The following is a 23855-nucleotide window of genomic DNA, read 5'->3' as shown; positions in this document are numbered from 1 at the left end:
CAGGTAATCCCTTGGTACAGCTTGTGTGGTGCAGTGTGTTAGTGCATGGCTCACTGTGCAAGTGGTCCCTAGGTACAGCTTGTGTGGTGTAGTGTGTTAGTGTATGGCTCACTGAGCAGGTGATCCCTAGGTACAGCTTGTGTGGTGCAGTGTGTTAGTGTATGGCTCACTGAGCAGGTGATCCCTAGGTACAGCTTGTGTGATGCAGTGTGAGCCCATTGACCCCTCAACCGCCCTGTTCCGGCCGTGAGAAAGTACCCACAACCCCAAAAATTCATAAATGAAAGATAAACACAATGAGATCAAGATACTCAGGCAACAGTCTACAGTCAAGACACAAATAGATACCTTTGTTCTGTCCCTCTAGGTCCAATTATATGGCCTCAAAACACAATGTACACTCCTTGAACGCTTCTAGAACAATCTTGCTGCCATAACAGATATGAAAGCATTCTGGGATATCACTGTGCAGGAGGTTGGGTAATACCTAGTTGTCAATCATTCGGATACCTTTTGATAAAATCTTAGCATTTATTAATTAGCTTAAAACATCGGTACATTTTCGATAGACCGATACTGAAAATACAGTATATAAGACAGGGTAGTCAATCTAAATTGTTCATTGTTCATAAAGTACCCATTCGGCTTTTGGTAATTTGACCAAATTAATCTTAAATGTATTTCCATTGTTGGAATTTTTTTCACCGAAAAGTTGCAGTATTCCTCAGCTTGTTATTGAAGATATCTGTCCCATCTTTTTCCTGTTAAGTAAAATTTCCCATGGGCCACGCTAAGACCGCATGATTTAAGCGTTTACTACTTCATGCGGATGACCAAGAACCTTCAACGAGGTTCTACCGTGGTAAGACTAGTCCCTGTCCCTTCAACGAGGTTCTAACGTGGTGAGACTAGTCCCAGTCCCTTTAACCAGGTTCTATCGTGGTGAGACTTGCATTAGCCCCAGGCCCAGGATAATGCAAGCCTCACGGCGTCCGCTAGGACAGCCAGCAAGAGTACAACCGCTGCCAGCTTCACCCATTTATTATGCGATTGCGGGCTCTCCATCTGAAGTTTCTCTGTTGTCATGCCGCTGACCGCGCCTTTTGGTAGCGGCTGTGTGAGTCCGGGAGAGCGTGCGGGCTCATCTTGCATGACCCTTCCCATCAGGTAGTGCTTCCCGGATGACGTCATCTCAACCTTGACAATCTTCCCCATCAGTTCGCCCTCATCTTTTTTCACGAGCACCTAGAGAGAGTTAGTGCCGACCTTCAGATATCACAATCCGCAAACACCTTTCCATATCACGACCGTAGCCCTAGATCCGACTTGCGAGGGCTAGCTTTGAATATTTGAAACTGACTATCTAAAATATCCATGAATTGCTTGATATTCATGCAATAGAATACCGTAAATAAACACCCCCCCCCCTTCGGTCCATCGAGATTTAATGACACTCCCGGCGTTTATTAGATCATGTACGGTATGAGTGTTTTTTATTGTAGATTGGGTTCAATTTCTTTTACTGATTCAAGTACATCTATTTTGCAACTCTGAAATATGTATACCTTATTTAACGTGATTTTTTGCGGTGGCAAAATATTCGTCATGCAAAAATGGGAACCAGGGTCTTTTAGAGTCAGATTTGATCACCTTTAGATTCCACAATCCGCTAAAAAGAAACGGTAACAACGATAGATAAATAGAAAAAATTTGATCAATAACCTCATCGCAAACATCGAGGGAGCGTCTTAAATTTTCAGAAAAATTCAATTTACTTACATAGGCGAAAACATAAAAAAGCAGCATCTTCAAGCACCACGCAAAATCATACAACACTGAGTACAAACAGTACAACATCAACCACAACATGACGGTTATAATATATTTCGGAAGAGAGTACGTAAGTACGCGTTTTTCTGAAAAAGAATAAGGACATCTACTTGCTTGCACATGTGTACCTGATCATAGGCCTTATTGTGGCCAACGTAATGCACTCCGTCGTGAGACTCTTCAGTGACAAGAACCTCCTGTACAGCTCCAACCTGCAGAGGAAATAAAAAAACTAGGTAACCTTTGGAACCTGGGTTTCTTGAGGAGACCCGCACTCAATTTCTTGTGTCCCGTTGCAACTTCCCATTTTCTGTTTTGTATTGTTGTTTATTGTTGCAACTATTGTTGTTGAATTTTTTTTAATAACATTTAACCAATAATTATCGCGAGCCACACGTTTTTATCATTCTCTCGAATCCTAAAAAAGCCAAACACTACAGACTGAAACACTATAGCTGTTTGAGATAGAAAACCAGCTAATTCGAATATTATCTGAATATTTGTATTGCACTGAAAGCGCTGATTTCATAATTTTCTTCAGTGTTGCGGAAAATATTGGTGACAGATTGTGGACAACTGAGCGAGCGACACTGGATTTGACATTCTTGACCCTGCTGTTTGGGTTTTACTTTGAATATTGTGTTACTCATGCTTTCGCAATGAAATGAACCCGGTCGGGTGGATTGGATTTTAGACTGATTCAAGCAGATTTATTTTACTATGGAGATAGAAATTTCATCTGGTCACACAATCCATCTCTTGAATACGGCTATCGATCCCTCCGTCCAGCCTTCGTTTATACACTCTTCATCCTCCCCGTCCCCGCCACGATGCCCCCTTCCCTAATGTCAATGGAAGGGCCAACGTACCTTGTGGTCGTAGGTAGTATACGATTGAAACAGCTTCGACACTTCTCTGGTGCGTCGCTTGACCTTAGAAAAGAAAAGTACTAGTAACATTTGTGATTTACTTTTTACCCTGGGCAAGGGATTCATTATGAAAGCTCAGGCTATGTTATTACTTGATTGCAGCTTGAAATCTATTAGCTTGACAACTATTGCTTGAAGAATTTGTCAGTAAAAAGCTTGTCAACACGGTGAGTTGTAGGTTGAGATGTCTAGTCTTTCTCACAGGTAGGGAAAAGAACAAGCAAGCTTTTTTGCAAAGGATCCTATTTGCGTGACATTGTTGTTTGTGTCTAACTTTGAATATTATCGTTTCATTTCGAAAAACATAGATTTCCATAGATTATTCTAAATTTTACTAATAGAATGAAGCCGTATTCATTGTAAGATGGATCGAATTTTGCAGATGTTCAAGCGGATTTATTATACTGCAACAATTTATGGAAGAAATACGCCAAAGACAGTTTTAGGCAATGCTTATTTTTTTTCACAAAGAAATTGGGTTTGCAAATTGATTTGCAAGATGAAAATAACTGCCGCAATACGAACACAATGTTCACCGCAATACTGTCTTCGTATGCTTGTGAATTCGTGTTATTTTTTTGCTATCTTTCAAATTTTCTGATGTCATATAGTCTTTCTTGCAAGTTTTTGACTATCCAGGACCTTAACCTTATATTATACTCAGTGTTGCGTAACCGACACAATAAACTCGAAACAAATACTTCTAAATTCATAAATGATACAAGCGTTTCCGCGAAGCAATTTCAGAATACCTGTCAACAAAGGCAGAGAACGAGTCAGTAAACACAAGCAAAATGATATTATTGCATGGGTATTCTGAAGTTTAGCCGTTCCGCTTAGGTATACCGTAGACCTAAGAAGTAGGGACTTCCCTGGGTAGACACAAGATTCAAAACAAGATCGCTAGAGCTAGTTAGAGCCGTGTAAAAAACATTTCGTCACATAGGGTTAGCTAATTATAAACAATTTTTGTATGGGCTTGTGATGTCGGAGATGGCTAATTAGGATTGCTGAGCAATGGTTATTTTACTGTTTTTATATATTATTTATATGCTTTAAAAACTCTTTTACTATTTAAAAAAAGGTCAAAGTGAAACGTTTTGCGTTACTCGCGTAACACAAGAACGCTCTCAGCCAATAGCATCCTAGAACAGTCAGTTTCGGGGAATCCCCGGCCTCGTTTCAATCAGTCTAGATATACAGTTTCACTTTCATTAACCCTTGTTTTGCAAGAACAGAAAACGTAGCTTCTTCTATGATTTAACACTGTTATTCAGCGGAAATCAGACGACGAGGAGGCTCTGTTAGCACTGTACTCTTTGCTGGTGTTGCATACACTCTTTATTAAGAGCTACTGGCTGTAATTCATTATGGGTTCTCAAAACTCAAAGACACAAAATGCCGGAAAGGTGTATTCGATTAACTGCGAGACCGACGCAGTAATTGCTATCGATATTGATGATAAGAATGAAGTTCCCGAAAAAGAGGCGATAGATGACAAGTATGTTGTGGAGCTTGTGGATGAAAAACCTGAAAAAGACTCCAACTCAATGATTTCAATAGTGGAGATACACGAAGGTGAGATCCCAGAGTTAGAGATCGACGAGGAAGACCAAGCCTTGATGGCGAAAAAGGACAGCGAAGACGCGATCATGAATCTAAGACTTGACTCGAGGGAGCTTCGCTTGCTTAACTGGTTCATCATGCTCGCAGTGCAGCGAATACCACGAAGCGCGGCGAAGCAATTCAAGCTTTTCCTGCGCGGGTTGCAATACCTTGTTTTGGTTGCCATGTTCACGTATTTCCTCTATAATTTAGGGGTGTTTAAGACCAAAACACTCGAGGACGAGGAATGGGGGTTGACAATTACCTCGTTGAAGAATGTCCTATGGAATCTCCGATACCCGCTTTTCTACCTCGTGGGGACGGTGTACTTTAGGAAGAGGCACATCGAGCGAGTGCTTGGCCAGATACGACTCACAAGGCGCTACTGGAACCACATCCGAAACAAGCTTCTAAAGCACTGCATTTATATAGTCCTCTTCACTGTCGTGTTCCCGGTCGCACTACGGGCCTGTGAGATGAATATCCCCACGATGACCGAAAAGACATTCGAGACAAGGACCGTGGTAATCAGCACGGTGCTGGCGGTGCTCAACCGCTTACTAAGTCTATCGGTGGTCTTCGCGCTGCTCTTGGTCTTGTACTTGCTGTACGCGCAAGCACGCTCCTACAAGGAGAATATCCAGAAGTGGCCGGACACAGACGTGGCAAGAGCTAGGGATGAGTTCATCGACATCATCGCGATGATAGACGACTTCCAGAAAGCGTTCCAAGCGCTACTTGTGTTCTATCTCGGGTACATGGTGGTAATTTTTGTGCCCGGCATCATCTCATGGGTGGAGATGTGGGGTGCTACTAAATACACCCACATCTACTTCACCACGCCCGCCTCGTCCATCATCAGTGGGGGAGACAACCTATCCGCGGGCTTGGGGAAGTGGATCTCGTTGATGAACATGACTCAGCACCAGAAAGGTGGTCTACCAGTCATCCTAGCCTTGCCACAGGTGAGGGTAAAAATCTATACGAAAGTCTTCCAAGCCCTTAATTGTCTGTCACATATGTGTGTTATTGTCGTTGTCTTTGTTTCTGCTGCTGCTATTGGGGATGTTTTCGTTGCTATTGTTGGTGCTGCTACTTTTTGTTCTGTCTTGTAAACTTGTGTCACCTTTTCCTCTGCAGATGCCTTTCCTAGGCCAGCCAAGCTCACACCGCAAGGTACAACAAGTCGAGGTTGGCCATGAGCACAAGGATGTCGTGATTGACTATTACAAAGAGATCAAAGTTGTTTTGGCAGCCATCATCTTCTCCATGGAGCTACTTGCTCTATACAGCCCCCTCATAATAATTGGGAAAACCAACAACTGCATCCACTCCCTGAAGGAGACCATCTCACGCCTGAAGTTCGAAGAGCAAAGGAAGGGGCAGTTCATGTTCACGTCTAGAAGAGCTAAGAACGAGATGTTGGAAGACATATCCATATTCACAGGTATCAAACTGTTAGGCATGGAGCTCACCACTCTCAAGACAGTGATGATCACACTGGCCATGCCCTTTCTCACCATGGTCTTCCATGTCATGTTCAAGCATGTCGACTTGACAGCATAGAGGGGCATGGTCTTCCATGTCATGTTCAAACATGTCGAATTGAACGCTATATTTGTATATATTGTAATATATGTAGCTATCTCTTCTAAATGGTGTCAATAAAGTATTTTTGTTAAAACTGTTAGCATGAAGGCAGCAAAATAACAAAAAAATACAATAGACATTCTGATGTATAAGAGGACAGTGGTTTAGGCCCCTGATATCCAAGACAAAGACATGTAATGTATGTTGAAAGAAAATAGATAAAGCCTTGGGTTTATCTTATAATAATGTTTGACCCTAGAGTGTTTGAAAATATAAACAAGGTTATCAAAAACCATTTAAGGTGAACTATAATCTTGGAATGAAAAGAAAAAGGAAGTTGAATCATTGTTGAATAATGTTGGTGACAGAACACTTAATTGTACTGTGAACTGTATGACTTTTTTTTACTCTTAATGATTGTCCAGCCAGCAACATACATAAAGACACGATTTCTTTTTTACACTTTCTTCAAGCAATAGTCACAAAATTATTTTACTTTTAACAAAAAGACAATCTTTAAGGCTAACCTCTTCTGTTGGGAGTCGCTTCATTCTTGCTGCAGGGGTTCCAGGTCGTGGGTAAAATTGATTGATAAACAAACTTGGAAACTTGTACTTTTTTACAAGATCCAAAGTTTTCTGGAAGTCATCTTCGGTTTCTGTGGGAAAGCCACAAATCAGGTCCGTGGCAATAGTAAGATCTGGAACTCTGGAACATAGAGAGGGTCTATATTATTACTGTGGCAGCTTTAAAATTAAAGAAAAGAAAAAGAAGTACAACATAACTCTTTGACCATGTGTTTATTTATTTCCATGCTTAATGTAATCTTCATCAGCCAATCCTTTAATATTTATTTTACATCAAAACATAAAATAATGGTCTCCATACTGTCAAAAAAATAACATTAATATTTGATAAAAAAATATTTTTTTAGTTGGGAGCTTCAATAAGAAGATGGAAATGGATGCTTTGATTGAATCAGATTAAATGGGAACTTGATTGGCCTTCTTTAAAGCAATGTGTTGCTCTTTCTTTGCACATAAAACCTTATGTTTCTCTTGGTCATCTGCTTGATGCTAAAAGAATCGTAGAGTTTCAACCCTTACGCATGCATCACAGGTAACTTGAAAACTTCAAGCACACTTTACTGTACACTTAATAGTTTGTTATGCTAAAAATAAAATATCTATAACCCCTGATTCTGCTTAATATGATAGCAAGTGTGTAACTCACCGTTGTCTAAGGTAGTTGACTACATGCTCAAAATCCTCAGCGATGTACTCCCTCTTCATGTCAGCGAGTACATTAGTAGAGGCACTCTGTACTGGCACATGCAGGAAGGAATACACACGGGGATGGTTTAATATCTTGGCCATCTCCTACGAATAAAAAAGTATGATAGCATTTACAGGGGTGGAGGACAGGGACGGGCGAGGTGCTTGCCCTCCCCCCACTTTTCTGAGCAAGTGTGTGTGTGTTTTTTTTAAAATGAATGTGCCTTTTTCATATGTACATTAATATTATTATGTTATAAGTGTTGGAACATAAACGATTAAAGATGATAAAAGATGACATTATATATTTTAAACTTTTTATATCATTTTTATCTGTACAAACCCAGGAAACCCCCTTCCCCCTTCTAAATCACAATCCCTCAACCCATGTTGCCCCCCCCCCCCCCCCCCCCCCCCACTTTTGGGACAATCCCATCACCACTGATTTACATAATTAAGTCAAGTCTCTCAAAATATTCCCCAGCAAATTATAAAAAGGTGACTGTTAGTAGCTTATTCAATTGAAAAATGCTACAGCAGGCAAAAATACTAGTGTTTAGGTGGTCTATCATCAATAAGATGTCCTTACATAAGAGGGATGACCAACAAAGGAGAGTCCAATTTTTTTCAAGTGTAGGATCTGAGTGAGTCTCTGCTGAAACAGGAGGTTCCACTATAAAAGGGAAAGCTCCTCCCACCCCCAGGCTCGAGAACAATTAGTTACCAATCAGCCATCAATGCATCATGTCAGGAAAAATTGCCCTGAGTGCTAAGTTCAAATTTCATATTCTTAACCAAATTAAATATCATTCCTAGACTTGTCCACATAAAATGTTCCTATTTATAGTAAAAAAAAAAACGCTATACCAAGCTGTGCACGCTCTAAAATACGAGCATTTTCATCACAGTGCAATAATAATTTATGCAGATGCGTTAGATTATGGACAGCCTAAAATTCTAAATTTTGCACAGAAAAGGTGAGTGGACAGCAAATCACAAACTTATCAATCTCTTAACACAACTGTCTTGTTACCTGTGCAAAAATAGTTTTATTCCAAACGACTGAGGCTCAGAGATAAGTAATTTTACAGGAGGCTTATGATTTGTGACCGCTAGCGTGGCAGTGTTCTGATTATAATGGCAAATTCGAGCCATGGGGTGGGAGGAGCTTTCACTTTTATAGCGGAACCTTGTGTTTAAAGTCTTTTGATACATGGTTTCATATGCAAATGAGATGCCAAACTATGTGTTGAATTTAATCAGCTATAATCATGGTGAATAAAATTCGCTATAATCATGGTAAATTAAACCTACTATAATCATAGTGAATTAAATCAACTATAATCATGGTGAATTAAATCAGTTATAATCACGGTGAATTAAATCTGCTATAATCATAGTGAATTAAATCCACTATAATCATAGTGAATTAAATCAACTATAAACATGGTGAATTAAATCAGCTATAATCACGGTGAATTAAATCAGCTATAATCACAGTGAATTAAATCAGCTATAATCACGGTGAATTAAATCAGCTATAATCATGGTGTATTAAATCAGCTATAATCACAGTGAATCAAATCAGCTATAATCACAGTGAATTAAATCAGCTATTGAGAGTTTTTGTCTGTTTCTGCTTCATAATAAAGAGAAATCACTCGTCAAATTTAAATACCTCAAGGTGCTCCAGTATATAAGGTGGATTGGTCATGCCGATACGCATTCTCCCGCCTTCTGGGATGACTTTAACAAGTTGCCATAGTAACTCAGGTAGTGTCACACCAATGTCTTTACCATAAGCACCAGTGTCCTCCGATGTGAGCCACATTTCCACCACACCCTCTACCAATACACAACAATACATGCTGTACACAAATACTGATAGGCAATAGGGAAAAGTTAATTTAATATCCTGAGGGGGGATGGGCAGCAAGGAAGGAGGAACAAAAATTCCCCCCCCCCCCAAATGTTGCATGTAGTGCAATAGTACATGTAGCTACTGCAACAACTATTATATTTTAAGAAATGTTTAACTGTAATTTCAAGTATATACACCGTACATACAACATATTTAGCAATAATAGTTTGCACATTTAGATTGTCAAAAGATGTTTTCAAATTGTTGGCATGATTGATTAGCAAAATTCTTGATTATGGATTAATAAAAAAATAAATAAACGGGATAATATTTTTATTCAAGAATGAGCATTCTCAAAAAGTCTAGGAAAAACGTGAAAGAGAAAAAAAAAGGAAGAAGAAAAAATTTCATCACACTGGACATGAAAATTTAATTTCAAGGTGATGCTCTACCAACTACGCTACACTGACAAGGATTTTCACAGCCGTCTAATGCTAAATTTCAGCTTCTTTTCCGGACTAGAACTAAAATTTTAAACACAAATAGTCCCTTTACTGATAGGTGTGCACGTTTACAATCTAGGAAAAGGCAAAACTATCATTCTGCCGAAAACATGATAAAATACACGAGCATTCTATAAATCAATAACTAGTTGTAAGGCTGAACGATTACAGCTCGAAAAAGAGTGAGCTCGAGATATAATAATCAATTTGTTTCAAACTTTCTGATGCAGCGAATAATGTAGGAATTGTTTTGACAAAATCTCTAAATCTTCAGAAAAAAATAGGATCTTTTTTAGAAGCGATTCAAAGCTAATTCAAAAAACGATCGATGTCCGATTTTCTCCCGAAGAACGAAGTTCCCAGCATACTACATGAACATACTCACTCTCGCACATCTCTCGAACTACTCGCACATGCACAGTAGCTACATACACAGGTTTGCATCTGGATTGTTGAAGCCAAATAACTGCCCCCAGACCAAGACTCATTGAACCATACAGTCTGATTTGATTTGGTCAAATTATATAGAAGGGACAACACCCAAAGGAATCAGTGCCCCCCTTTTCAAAATCGATAAACTTTTCAATGCCCCCTCTTTAGACCTCTGAAATTTTGTTTTGTTTGTTTTTTGTTGCACAAGCTCATTGAATCCAAAATCCTTGTCTTGTCTGGGAATAGCACATAGTCAATCAACCATCTATGCCAGTCAATGCCTTTTATGTTTTCACTGTCATGTCATAAAATTTTACTACACAAAACAAGAAAACGGATGGGTCACGGTGGTGTGATTGACTGCGCTATCCCCAGATGAGAGATGGTTTTGATTTTTCTGCAGTTGTGCAACAATTATTCAGCGACAGTATAGCCCCACCACAAGTGGATCACAAGTGGGAGCTTGTTTTGTATGTATCAACACCTTGGACCAAGCATTTGCACTCACCGTTAAAAGCTTGTTTGGCCCTATTGACAATTTCCTCTGGTGGGTAACTACCCAGGTCCCCCCTTGCATGTTTGGTCTTGCAATAAGTGCATTGATTTAGACATCTAAAAATAAATAAATGTCATTTGCTGTAATATGTTGCTGATTCAATGTAATGAGAGGAAAGAATTCGAAGTTAATATATATAGGATACATAATCTCATCCTAAGAATATTTTAAGAAGTAAAATTTTGACATTTCTAAAGACAAGCACCATCCTCTCCTCAAAGATTAATTCTCTGTGTGATAATGTTTCTCTCTGTATGTTTGAGTTATACAGCAATAATAAAATGTGGTGTAATTAAAGTAGATAATACTCTACCCAGTATTAATGGCAATAATTTCAACGAGTGGATTTTTGCGGATCTTCGGCAAATCCAGTGAGGCACCCCCTGTCTTTTTACCATCTGCCTTCTTCTGACCAAACAAACGAACAGTGTGACCTGGAGGAAAAAAATTATCCTACAATAAAGCTTTATAACAAAGGAAGTATATATCCTCAATATGTACAGTACTTGCATCTCACAACCCCTACCAGGTAAGCCCAAATAGCCAGGTAACCTTTATATGCAGGAAACTCAACCAAGTTGACCAATATACACAGGTAACCTAAATATACAGGTAAACTACATACTGTACACAGGTAATCCAGATACCCAGCTAACCTACATACACAGTACACTGGTAAACCAATCCAGGTTAACCATATACAGAGGTAACCCAAATATCCAGGTAACCTATATATTCAGATAACCCACTTACCCAGGCAACCCAAATAGACAGGTAATTCAAATATCCAGGTAACCTATATATACACAGGTAACCCAAATACTCAGGTAACCCACATACACAGGTAACCCAAATATCCAGGTAACCTATATATTCAGATAACCCACTTACCTAGGCAACCCAAATAGACAGGTAATTCAAATATCCAGGTAATCTATATACACAGGTAACCCAAATACTCAGGTAACCCACATACACAGGTAACCCAAATATCCAGGTAACCTATATATTCAGATAACCCACTTACCCAGGCAACCCAAATAGACAGGTAATTCAAACACCCAGGTAACCTTCATACACAGGTAACCCAAATATCCGGTTAACCTACATACACAGGTTACCCAAATACCCAGGTAACCCACATACCCAGGTAACCTTCATACAATGGTACCCCACATTACACAGGTAACCTACATACACAGGGAAGCTAAATGCACAGGTAACCCACATACACTGGTAAGCCCAATGGAGAACTCATATTTAAGAGCAATAAAGAGGAGGTTGAATACCTATCTTGCTAACAAGACATGTTTTTGCCAAGCTATAAAGATACTTGACCTTTTAAAGTTTCTTCTACAACTTCAACAACTCTGTCAATTTGCTGCACCTGTAGGGATCAATCCAATAATAATATCAATAACTAATATCAATAACTTGTTTTTAAATATAATATTAAAACATTTGAATGGATATAATTTCTAAAAAACACTATATAAAAGATTGCAAAAGGATCTTTTCAAACTATTAGTGGTATCTTACCCCAACAACACTTATTCCTTTGACTGTGTCGTGTCTTGGTTGGCCTTGAGGCACACACCCTGCTACAACTAGATGTTTCCCTTGTTCCTTGGCCTTCTTGATGGCATTACGGAAGCCATCTTCAGCTGGACTTTTCACAGTACAACTATTGAGTAGCCATAAGTCTGCACATTGCTCATCGTCTAGGATAATGCAACAGCAAACTTTAAAGTCACACAGTTTGATGCTCTGTTCTTAATGAGTCAAAGAATACAATCTGAGATAAATTGTTCTTGTCTTGCCCTATCAGTTTAAATAAGGGGCAGGTTCCTAAAAAGCAGGTTAACGCTAACCTAGGGATAAATATATCTTGACATTTGATTGGATAAAAAGGGCATTCAACTCTGGGGTGAACGTTTTACCTTCCATATACCTATTTCCATAACAATAGGTTCAACTGAATTAGTTTCAAGTTCGGTTCAACGTATGCCTTACGCCTAAGCCTTAGCTATTATTTGTATTTTTTTTCCTTTAAAATCATCGTCTACATGACCACAGGGTTCGTAAGATGGTCTAACCTGTAATTTTGTATCCATAAGCAGCCAGTTGTCCCGCCATGTATTCGCTATCACTGTTATTATGTGAGCATCCCCACGTGCGGACATAAATGCTCTGTGTTCCAGGGATAATACTATCGCCCACAGGAACTTCTTCTTCTTCTTTCACGCGATCCTTTTTAGCTAGTTTTCTGCTCTTCGGTAAAACGTCTTTTCGCGCGTTTGTTCTGTTTACTGGTGTGACGTCCTCGTGAATTACAAAGTCCTCGATGTCAGTTATTTCACTGTCGCAGGAAGGCATTTTTCACAACTCTATTCCAGGGTTGAATAGAATTCTCCAAAACACAAGCAGCAAAAAATACGGTTTTTTGAAATTGATTTTAAAACATTAGCTTTAAGCTTCACAGTAGTCTTTCCAGTATCCTAAAAAGCTATAAGTTCAAGCAAGACTGTATTTTTTTTACCTAAAATCCTATTTCACGTGGGCATCTTGTTTCGGCCGCCATTTTGAATTTTGACTGCAAGTGGTGTTGGGTAATAGCTTCGGTAAGTACTTCATGTAACCATATTAAAGTGTATCATTTTCGTGTATTCATATTATCAGATTATAGTGTTATATTGTATTGTATTCTCCTGTATTCCCCTGTATTCCCCTGTAATTCCCTGTATTTCCCTGTATTCTCCAGTATTTCCCTGTATTCTCCTGTATTTCCCTGTATTCTCCTGTATTATACTGTATTTCCCTGTATTCTCCTGTATTTCCCTGTATTCTCCTGTATTCCCCTGTATTTCCCTGTATTTCCTTGTATTCTCCTGTATTTCCCTGTATTCCCCTTTATTTCCCTGTATTACAGAAAAATACAGGAGAATAAAGGGAAATACAGGAGAATACAGAAGAATACAGGGGAATACAGGGGGATAGAGGAGAATACAGCTTAAGTCTATCTACCCGCGGGGTCTTAATAGTGATGACTTTTTTTGTAGTAGGAACCCACGTAGAGATGTGTAAATTCTTTTTATCCATAGCGCGCGCTATTCTAGAAAATGCGCGTTTTTGTCAGTTGTAATGTTTTTGCGTCTCGCGCCACTATTCTGATGTAAATAAGCTTGTAACGATTCACCTTCTTCAGTCTGCCCTGAAAAAGTCTTATTAAAGACGAAAATTTGGCAGAGTCGATTTCCAGTTTTTGGTGTACTGTAAAACACAGGCGAATACAGGAAAATAAAGGGAAAGATATGAAAATTAATTATAATACTATATAATATACTATTATGATACACTTTAATATGGTTACATGAAGTAGTCACCATAGCTTCTATCAGCTTCCGCTGACCCAAAACACAGGACTCCCAGGCGACAATAAATTTATTTCCGCCTCAATCTTTTATTTCTGGGAAAAAGTGCCACGACAAAAAGGTTTTACTGAGATTTTGTTTTCGTCTTTATTTAAAATCATGTGATTATAATGTGACATGAAACTGAAACCGGAATAAGTATGTATTCATATATTATATATACCCACACCCCAAGGCGGAAGAAACAGTTTGCAAAAGCACTGGTGCAGAACAACAACTGTGAATCATACTCTAGCAAAATGGTACTAGCTTTCTTAACTGCAGTTCTCTTCCTCGCATGCTCAACTACCTATGCTTGCGACCCAAAGCCGATGATTATTGCCAACGAAGGGCAAAAACCCTGCATGTACCTCGATATAAAAGGTATTAAAACAATCGGAGTCGGCTATAACATGGAAAGGAGCTCAGCTAGAGCCGACTTTAAAAGCATCGGGGCAGATTTCGATAAATTCTACAATGGGCCTTTGACCAAGTCTACAAAAGAGTGTAACTGCACAGCGGTGCCATGCCTGAAGGAAGCTCAGGTCTACAAGCTCCTCGACATCAGTCTCGTCACCGCCGTTAAAGATGCCCAGAGCGTGATTTCCACTTTCGAAAGTCTTTGCTGTAGCGTGCAGAATACAATGGTCGATATGTCATTTACCCTCGGAGGCTCTAGCTTCAGACAGTTTACAACCTTTGCGAAGTTTATCGAGCGGCAGCGGTGGAAAATGGCGGGGGATGACCTGACGGTGTCGAAGTGGTGCAACGCTAAAGGACAGGACGTAAATCGTTGCCATAGAGACGCAGCCATTGTCGCCAAGGGATGCGGCTGTACAGGGCAGTATTCGCAGACGTGCACGCAAGGGCCAGGGGCCTGTTGCGCCACAGCTGAAAGCTGTTGCAAAGGTAAGCTTTGGGGGAGGGGGGTTGGGATGGGAAGGGAAGGGCGTACTTCCTCGTATGGGGGGGGGGGGGGGGGGGCATGCCTTAGAATTTAACCATTAATTTTATAGAATGCGAAAATGGCGGAATTGTTCATTTGTCTCTCGGTGTTGTTGATGATAACGCTGACCATGCGATACGATAATTGTTTGATGATAACCAGGTGTTAGATTATAAAAGCTGTCAATGATGTTGTGATGGGATGACGCTGTCGTTGTTGCCTGCTGGTGATAATGATTGCTTACCATCTATTATTCTACAGCCTCGTTTACCTACAAGGGTTTCATAACAAAAACCTTTGACGAAACTGGCTGCTGCCCGTTTACAAAAGCTACATGCTGCACCCACAACAAATGCTGCAAAGAAGGTACCTTCTGTTGTCCTTCCGAGCCTGCGGTACCGACCTACTGCTGTCCAGTGGATTACCCCAACTGTTTGCCCAATCAGCGATGCGGGCGTGGGGATGACGTCATCGAGGGGTTTACCATTCACCACCATGGCTAAGTTAGTACCAGTTTCCCAGTTTAAACACGTCTACAGGATGTGGCAATTGACTGACTTAGTCTACTGTATCTAACCTAAACCCTCATATTCTTTTAACACAGAATTTAAATAAAAAGACAAGTCGTGAATTCCCCGTTCGAAAGAGTTGGAGGATCTATTTCGCAACTTATCTAGTATCCGTTTGTTAATTGTAACAGTTAAAATAAAAATACTTTGCAATGAAATAAAGATCGATCAAACAAGGCGTGGGTGTCTTATGACTAGTGGTTCTTTTTAAACACTTTAAAAGGTGAGACCTTGACACTAAGAGCACCATTTCATTAATATACTTGTTCATGTAACGCAGATCACTTCAAACAGTTCACATAACGCAAGAATGTAATGCAAGTCACGTAAATAAAGTAACGCAGTCCATGTTACGGAGATCACCCCCATAAAGGTCGCGTTACGCAAATCCTGTTACGCAGGTCACGCCACGTAGATCACTTATCGCAGTCCATGTTACGCAGATCACGTAACACTGTCTCGTCACGCTGATCATGTCACGCAGATTACATCACGCAGATAACGTAACGAAGTCCATGTTACACAGATCACGTTAAACAGTTCTCAACTATTGTCATGCAAATCACGTCACGCACATAACGTAACACAGTCCGTGTTACGCAGATAAAATCAGGCAGATCACCCGGCCTTCAAAGATCGCGTTACGTTAATCATGTTACACAGGACACGCCATGTAGATCACTTATCGCAGTTCATGTTACGCAGATCACGTAACACTGTCTCGTCACGCTGATCATGTCACGCAGATTACATCACGCAGATAACGTAACGAAGTCCATGTTACACAGATCACGTTAAACAGTTCTCAACTATTGTCATGCAAATCACGTCACGCACATAACGTAACACAGTCCGTGTTACGCAGATAAAATCAGGCAGATCACCCGGCCTTCAAAGATCGCGTTACGTTAATCATGTTACACAGGACACGCCATGTAGATCACTTATCGCAGTTCATGTTACGCAAATCACGTTAGACAGTTCTCGTCACGCAGATAACGTAACGCAGTCCATATTACACAGTTCACGTCAGGCAGTTAACGTCACGCAGGACATCACGCAGATCACGTAACGCAGTCACTTTGGTCTAATCATCATGCGCACGGATTTAAGCGAGTAGTAGTAGCCCCTAAACGTCTTCCAGTTTATGCCGTCTGCAAAAGTCTTATGCGGTCCATGTCTGTACCTGCCGTTCAGGTTGGCCTAGGAGTTAAGGAAAAATACAAACTCAGTCGGACAAAAATCTGTTCCCCGCCTTTATTTAATGGGTACCCTGTGTTGGGGTGCGACGTGCGCTACCGTGGCGACAGAGAAAAAGGTTAAACCTGACCAATAGCAAGAATCACAGTTTACAATGACATGCTTTCATTTTATAACTAGGGGAATTCGGTCGGGTGCTGGTGGACATAGAAGCATCTCTTTGCCATGCTAGTTGCCCAGTGCTACAGCGTCTACTACAAAACGTTAATTTTCTCAAATCAGGGCTCCCTCTAAGGCGTAAAAAAATCAAATAAGCCTCCTCCTCACCCATGGAGATGTGGCCCCTTCGACATTGATACTCGAGGATAGCTATACAGAGGTTTTTTTTATCTTCGGTTTTGTAACAGTTCTCTTTTAGCGAAATAAAGGAATTGCTAGTATTGATATTAGAACAATTTTGAGTTCGAGATCACCGCTGCACGTACCTCGTGGCAGTTCTTGTACCACCATGCACCAGTGACTATTTGTGGGCATGCTCTCATTATGTCACCGCTGCACGTACCTCGTGGCAGTTATTGCACCACCATGCACCGGCAGTGACCATTTGTTAGCATGCTTTCCCTATATCACCGCTGCACGTACTTCGTGGCAGTTCTTGTACCACCATGCACCAGTGTTTATTTGTGAGCATGCTTTCCCTATGTCACCGCTGTACGCACCTCGTGTCAGTTCTTGTACCACCATGCACCAGATGGTTATTTGTGAGCATGTGTAACCGTCGGAACTTGACATTAAGAACCGTGCGGTTAAGACAAATGTAGAAACAAATGCAATACTGAAGGCAAAACTATTAGGTTCTGACACCAGCCAAAAAGTAGGCAAAAATAAATGGAATGAAACGAAAACAATCGAGCGAAAGGCAACGTGAGAACGAATACATGATGCAAGGCATGGACTTCTAAGGATTTATTAACAAATTAAATAATAAATTTTAAGTGATAAAAACATAGTCAAATCCCGAGAAAAGGTAACCTAAACCAAAGGCTAAGTTTAAAAACAAAGTACTTACAACCGGTAAATCAAACTGAGCACAACTGGCATGACAGGCCCGTACGGACAGCGCTCTAAGCTTGTAGCTTATCTCTGCTGACTGTCTTCCCTGAGCAACTGCATTTCTCGCTCCCGCATCACGCCTCGCAAGCAATGCGTCTCCTTTGCTCAACGGTACTAAACTAAAAACTTACAGATACTGTAAACACAGTCGCTTTTAAACTCGCTTGGGGACGCGCATTTTTCTAGGGACGCTAACATTTACTACAGCTCAAATTACTCAGCGTCCATTGTCCTGTCAAATTTAGAAACTAATCTTCCTGGAAAATGGTAAAGGACGCTAAACTTAAGTCAATTATCACTATCAAGCTATTGATACTAATCTATAGGAATTTGAAACATGTTGAAAGTAAATTCCTAAACGTGTACGGATCGAATTAGAACCACCCGGTCACACATGCTTTCCCTATATCACCGCTGTACGTACGTCGTGGCAGTTCTTGTACCACCATGCTCCGTCAGTGACCATTTGTGAGCATGCTCTCCCTAAATAACCGCTGCACGTACTTCGTGGCACTTCTTGTACCACCATGCACCAGTGAACATTTGTGAGCATGCTCTCCCTATATCACCGCTTTACGTACCTCGTGGCAGTTCTTGTACCATCCTGCACCAGTGAACATCTGTGAGCATGCTCTCCCTATATCACCGCTGAACGTACCTCGTGGCAGTTCTTGTACCACAATGTACCAGTGACCATTTGTGAGCATGCTACCAATATATCACCGCTGTACGTACCTCGTGGCAGTTGTTGTACCACCATGCGCCAGTGAACATCTGGGCGCAACTCTCGTCTTCCATGGCGTCTGAATCATGGTCTATTGTCGAAAACGTCATGTTCTGATGAAATGACATGGAATCCCCTGCATGGCCTTAAAAAAAATAGATCATTTGGGAAGATCGAAACACAAACCCGCACTATAAAAGGAATTTGCTTTAGGTAAGGTGTCATTCGTCATATGAATTCCATGAGCGCAGAGCTCCGTAGAGAAGCCAGGAAGATATAATAAACTTTATATACGGTATACGGTATATTTATTAGCCTTTTCTAACAACGAAGCAAACAATTAGTGAGGATCAGATATGCTTTGATGGGATAAGTTTTGAATTTTGCAAATTTGTTGTTTGTCCGCCTGTTCATATGATGTTTATATGCCTAATAGTTCTTTGACATTGTTTAGTACATTATTTAGTAGTAAATTTTGTATTGAAAAATTATCATAATTAATCATACGGCTGTATCTATTGCTATGTTTTCCTCTAGCAGGAGGTCCGCACCTAACGAAGTCGAGTAGTTACTGACTTACGACTGGTGCGCGAGCGTGCAAAAGATGGCGCGTTCGATTCTGGCCTCTCTTTACGGAGCTCTGCACTCAGCCAAGTGGCGAATGACAGCTTGCCTAAGGCGCGTTTGTGTTAAATGGGTCCATTCCCTGAATGGTTTAGTGCAGGTTTAAGAGACAGTGTCCTTATCCGAGAATACTGGAAACACAGTAGAAATAACTTCAACTCACTCGTGACACAAATTCGAATAAATCATGATCTCGGATAAATCCCCAGGCATAACCAGGATTTGAACCTTAGCCACAACGTTGAAAGGCTAACCGTGCTTGCACACAATCGAATTGGTTCATTTGCATGCATTTGCATTTGGAATGGTACGATAAAAAGAGCGGCGTCCAAACTAGGTCTAATTTTGTTGATATGCCATCATTGCAAGGGGGAAATGGGCGTGGTATAGGCTTACCCTCTTCTGCCTACTTTTGTGGACCCTAGACACATAACTATAAACTTGTGTTAAAATTTGTAATAGTTTTCAAGCCAATCTATCTTGACGCTTCAAATATTGTATATTTATATAATACATTTAAAATCCAAATACGCATTTAGAATGGCCAATCCTTGAACTGAGGAACACAAGCTTCTAGTAAGTTCACATACGTTCAACAAGTCAAATTTATGGCCGACAAACAGGAAGATGATCCACGTCTCGACCGGGAATCGAGCCCGTTCCAGCAGATGTTAGAGGCCCCATATAGGCTGACGCGCTAACACACTGTATTGTCCACACAAGGAAATAGAAAACCGTTTTTGTAAGTATGTTGTAGGACATCCGAGCCTTACCTTTGGAATACTGCCCGATATTCAGTCTGTAGCCATCGGAAGCAGGACCGATATAAAAAGACTCGTATTCCGCATAAGCCGTCGTCCCGTTAAAGTCTTCAAGCTCAACTCTAAGAGTATTTTTATGTGTTGCAGTAAGCACGTGAATGTGGTCCAGGCCGAGCCAGAGTTCACCCGAAGGGTCGCCGAAACCTTGGCGATATTCCAACCATGTTCGGTTGAAATCCAACGAACCGTTGATTCTCCGCTGAATTACCAGCCACCCCCCTCCCGCACCCTTCTGCTCACAGTAGACTGGAAACGGGTCACTGTTCTGTGGCGCGATTTTATAGATACCGCTATCCCGTTGCTGGCTCTGTAGGTCTTTACATGATTGGGCTTCTAAAATAAATAGAAGTGCGAACATAAGACTGACACACAAAGAGCTTGTCCACTTGGGAAGTTAATAAAAGGAAGTCTCACCATCACGTTCGAATTATGATTGATTCATTGTTTGGGTGAGCTATTCAAGCGCGCCTATAGGCGATAACGATACAGTGGCACTTCATAATCGAACATTTTCACGACCCTTGTACAGTTCCAAACAGGCGTAGAAAATGAGCCCCTGATAGACATTACTTGAACAAAGAACATGCCACAGTTGTTATGTCTTTTTTAATGATAACTGTCAGGTAAACGTTCTAGCACGTTCTAAGCAGTTCTATTTAATTGACAAGGGCACATTCAGTAGCTAATAATTGCTTTTTCTGCATCATAATTGGATAAGTTCCCGAAGACAATAGCGTAGCCATGATACCCTCTTGCGTCTTTTAATGATGATGAATCTCGCATTATATAATAAAATAACCTTTATGCATACCTTTTTTGCCTGGAGTTTCTTTGGTGTCCTAAAGAAAACGAACAACTATGATTAGAAAGAAAATAAACGTCCGAAACTTGAAGTCTGTCATAATAATTTCATTTCCGTTTGCACTTGAGGGGAAAAATTGTCAAAGTTTATTTTATCAACTGTTCGATGTACGAAGGATGGAACAGAAATCTATTTAGTCAGCAAAACGTGGCGAGACCAATACGCCATTCACTTACGCCAATCACTGCCATAGGGGGTATGTACAGGACCCGAAATGATCCCAGGACCCGAAACGATCCCAGGACCCGAAATGATCCCCAAAAGTACCCCAAATGATCCTGGGACCCGAAACGATACCGAGGAGTCCCCGAAATTAACCCCAAGGAATTGCGGTAATGGACAAAGGGAAAGCAGAAGAAATACTTGCAATTCTTGAAGCATAATTAAGGGTTAACAGCGACTCAATTTCTAAACAACGTGACTTAAAAATATTAAATTCCAATTTAATACTTCTATTTATTACATTGCCCGGCGTTAAACACATAAACAGAGTCCAAAACAAATACACAACTTTCAATTGCTACTGAAAGAAATACAGCATAAACATAGCACAGCTTTGCTCAGATCAACCAAACTCTCGACCTTCCATCACACTCTAAACATTTTGCGGTTCAAAACATCACCCCTAAAAATTAATATTCATTTGACAACCAAACATGTATTTCACCACGAAATTCTTGTTTACACGAGCGAATATTTACCGACACATTATATTTAGGCAGCCGGTTTGGCCGAGAAGATGGAACGACAAAAGCACACTGAGTAATACACTCGAACAACCACCACATTTACTACCGATGCAAAATATTAAGAGGATGTAGCTTTTGTTGAAAGCAATATTATGTGAGTTTTGAATTTCCTCATGTAGTCGTGCGTACACCCCGGCATGATCTCATGATAGGATAGGTCTTTCATTCACCGAATAAAAACATGCAAAAAAATAACCTTAACCCATTTCGCTCCTATGAAAATCAGCATGTCCTATCCTTTCTTTTTGGCTTTTTATGTAAAAATGATTTATCGACACCGTGTTCTTCAAATTACTATCACAGGAATTGTTAGTTGACCCCAATTTCTGAGTCAACCACTGTATTTCCCCCGCAGTCGTATATTAATATCTTAATACTATAGTTTTAGTTAATGTAAATTTGCTTTTAATAACATAAATAAAGCTAAATGTTTCAAATGTTTTTAAAACTGAAAGCCAATCCTTACACATTCCTTTTGTTGTCCATTACTGCAATTCCTTGGGGTTCATTCCGGGGACTCTTGGGGATCGTTTCGGGTCCTGGGATCAGTTGGGGAACTTTTGGGGATCGTTTCGGGTCCTGGGATCGTTTCGGGTCCTGGGATCATTTCGGGTCCTGTACAGGTACCCAATCACAAAGAACTCAACTTCGAACTTCAACAACGATCTATTGCGCAAAAATAACACACCTTGCAACTGGATTTAGTCTTAAATATGTTATCTCTTTTTTTAGAATTCGGGAAGTGATTTTCTATGCTATATAGAAAAACAAATATTCAAAGTGAGCTTAAATAGCTTTTCACTTAACTTGTTGCATAGTTACAAGTTCACGGGACAAGGGATAATAGTTTTGCCTCGAAAATAAAGCTCTCTAGTCTTTAAGCCAAAATTGAGTTTTAAATCATAATATTTTGCATTCACAAGCACAATTTTCAAAAAAAATGCCAAGTAGACGCGAATTGAGGTTTACAATAAGAAGAAATTATTTGTACGGTCCATATCTCGTTGGAATGGTTTATTACTTTGGCACGTTAAGTTTGGCACCTTTTCGATAGACAAGCTTATCAGATGGTCTTTAGTAGTGCCATCATGCCTTTGTATTTCATATCATCATACCAAACTAAGGCTAAAGAAAGGATGTAAGGATCTTTTTAGGTTAGAAAAAGGGAAAATGTTGTGTGCATAACCATACCAGTATATAAGATTTGGAGACTTACAGACTTATCGAGAGAACTTAGCAGGCACAAAAAATGGGGAAATAGACAATTGATTTTGCAGAAGGTTTTGGGGTTTATTAGCAACGTGTAATAGATACGATTTTATATGATTCCTCTTTTTTTTGTATATCAAAGTCATTATAACAGATGCGGTTGTTTCATATGGTAAGGAAATCACAGGAAAAACCTCACCTTTTGACGAATATGCTGGGAAATTCCTCCTTCACATACTATCAGCGAATCTTGAAGCTGACACGGGTCTTGTCCCAATGAGTGAAGCTCGCACGCGCCTGTTTTGTGATAATAATTGTACGATTCACAGAAAACATCGTTTTCACATACTTCCAAACAGCCAAACCAGTCCGTATTCAAGACAGAGTAAGGTTTCCCTCGCAAGATGTAGCCATTCCAAGTACTCGCCTTGAAACAAAAACCTAGATGGAGAGCCAAGAAAGTGATATTTGTGACCAGGCACAATTTGCGAAGGGTCATCTTCAAGTCATTCGAACTACGGGATGTACACGATTTGTGTTACTTACAGTCACAAAATATGAATTGTTTACTTAAAAGTACTCTTCGAGAGCTGATAAAGCTATTGTTATTTAAAAATTCAAATTCAATCACTCAAATGTGACGCGCGGTTGTTTGACGTTTGGACGGGGCCTGAAGACGGTTGTAAACTAAATGGCTTTCAATGAAACTGTATACATTGAATTGGATTCATTCCAATTCCATTTAGGCTTAGAATATAAGAACAGTATCAAAGGGCTGGAGTGGTCGAATTTGTCAACAGAGCTAGGATACCCCTGAGTATTGTTTTTATTGCCTTTTTTTCAATAACAAAATGACAATACATATCTGATATGGGTTAATTAACCCACTTGGCGGCCGGTTAGAGTTGGCTATCTTAAAACTGGATCTCGGCATATCATTTACGCGTACATGACATAAAAACTCTTTTAAAAATGCATAATAAAGGAATTAATTAAAAAAAAAGGAATAAAATAAACTGCATACAAAATCTTAAAAAGGGTTACTTTA

At 40.1% G+C, this 23855-nt stretch overlaps 4 protein-coding genes and 1 long non-coding RNA gene across 5 annotated transcripts; 3 read left to right on the top strand and 2 right to left on the bottom strand.

The window, feature by feature from the left end:
• Positions 1-511: 511 nt before the first annotated feature.
• On the bottom strand, positions 512-13104 carry LOC5512104 (threonylcarbamoyladenosine tRNA methylthiotransferase). The gene is made up of 11 exons (XM_001632405.3): positions 12677-13104; positions 12120-12301; positions 11919-11967; positions 10894-11014; positions 10533-10636; positions 8907-9073; positions 7188-7333; positions 6482-6662; positions 2700-2762; positions 1959-2042; positions 512-1245 (listed from the first exon to the last, which is right to left on the bottom strand). Exons 1-11 carry the CDS (start codon positions 12954-12956, stop codon positions 955-957), a joined length of 1668 nt encoding a protein of 555 aa, XP_001632455.2. The 5' UTR covers positions 12957-13104; the 3' UTR covers positions 512-954.
• LOC116618106 lies at positions 4029-6048 on the top strand. The gene is made up of 2 exons (XM_032381423.2): positions 4029-5329; positions 5505-6048. Exons 1-2 carry the CDS (start codon positions 4130-4132, stop codon positions 5928-5930), a joined length of 1626 nt encoding a protein of 541 aa, XP_032237314.2. The 5' UTR covers positions 4029-4129; the 3' UTR covers positions 5931-6048.
• Positions 13105-14054: 950 nt separating the features above from the next.
• On the top strand, positions 14055-15681 carry LOC5512121. Its single transcript, XM_001632426.3, has 2 exons — positions 14055-14899; positions 15198-15681. Exons 1-2 carry the CDS (start codon positions 14152-14154, stop codon positions 15437-15439), a joined length of 990 nt encoding a protein of 329 aa, XP_001632476.2. The 5' UTR covers positions 14055-14151; the 3' UTR covers positions 15440-15681.
• Positions 15682-16392: 711 nt separating this feature from the next.
• LOC5512120 (microfibril-associated glycoprotein 4) lies at positions 16393-23579 on the bottom strand. The gene is made up of 5 exons (XM_001632404.3): positions 23007-23579; positions 20799-20826; positions 19940-20320; positions 18554-18687; positions 16393-16708 (listed from the first exon to the last, which is right to left on the bottom strand). Exons 1-5 carry the CDS (start codon positions 23304-23306, stop codon positions 16583-16585), a joined length of 969 nt encoding a protein of 322 aa, XP_001632454.3. The 5' UTR covers positions 23307-23579; the 3' UTR covers positions 16393-16582.
• On the top strand, positions 18620-20880 carry LOC125561158. Its single transcript, XR_007307168.1, has 2 exons — positions 18620-18755; positions 20075-20880. It is a non-coding gene; the product is annotated as an uncharacterized LOC125561158 (long non-coding RNA).
• Positions 23580-23855: the final 276 nt, after the last annotated feature.

Source organism: Nematostella vectensis, chromosome 3 (genome assembly GCF_932526225.1).
Source record: "Nematostella vectensis chromosome 3, jaNemVect1.1, whole genome shotgun sequence".
NCBI classification, from domain to species: Eukaryota; Metazoa; Cnidaria; class Anthozoa; order Actiniaria; family Edwardsiidae; genus Nematostella; species Nematostella vectensis.
Note: the sequence above shows the minus strand (reverse complement) of the source record. Positions and strands in the feature narration are given on the sequence as shown.

What these genes read in the sequence shown, in the direction of transcription:
- LOC5512120 (XM_001632404.3), bottom strand. Translation starts at nt 23,306, where the DNA reads ATGACCCTTCGCAAATTGTGCCTGGTCACAAATATCACTTTCTTGGCT. An exon ending in TATCGGGCAGTATTCCAAAG is followed by an intron (nt 18,688 to 19,939) that starts GTAAGGCTCGGA and finishes ATTTTTTTTAAG; the next exon opens with GCCATGCAGGGGATTCCATG. An exon ending in GGTACAACAACTGCCACGAG is followed by an intron (nt 16,709 to 18,553) that starts GTACGTACAGCG and finishes CTTAACTCCTAG; the next exon opens with GCCAACCTGAACGGCAGGTA.
- LOC116618106 (XM_032381423.2), top strand. Translation starts at nt 4,130, where the DNA reads ATGGGTTCTCAAAACTCAAAGACACAAAATGCCGGAAAGGTGTATTCG. An exon ending in TCATCCTAGCCTTGCCACAG is followed by an intron (nt 5,330 to 5,504) that starts GTGAGGGTAAAA and finishes TTTCCTCTGCAG; the next exon opens with ATGCCTTTCCTAGGCCAGCC.
- LOC5512104 (XM_001632405.3), bottom strand. Translation starts at nt 12,956, where the DNA reads ATGCCTTCCTGCGACAGTGAAATAACTGACATCGAGGACTTTGTAATT. An exon ending in TGTAGAAGAAACTTTAAAAG is followed by an intron (nt 11,015 to 11,918) that starts GTCAAGTATCTT and finishes TTTTTCCTCCAG; the next exon opens with GTCACACTGTTCGTTTGTTT. An exon ending in ACAATAAGGCCTATGATCAG is followed by an intron (nt 1,246 to 1,958) that starts GTACACATGTGC and finishes AACTCTCTCTAG; the next exon opens with GTGCTCGTGAAAAAAGATGA.
- LOC5512121 (XM_001632426.3), top strand. Translation starts at nt 14,152, where the DNA reads ATGTATTCATATATTATATATACCCACACCCCAAGGCGGAAGAAACAG. An exon ending in AGCTGAAAGCTGTTGCAAAG is followed by an intron (nt 14,900 to 15,197) that starts GTAAGCTTTGGG and finishes ATTATTCTACAG; the next exon opens with CCTCGTTTACCTACAAGGGT.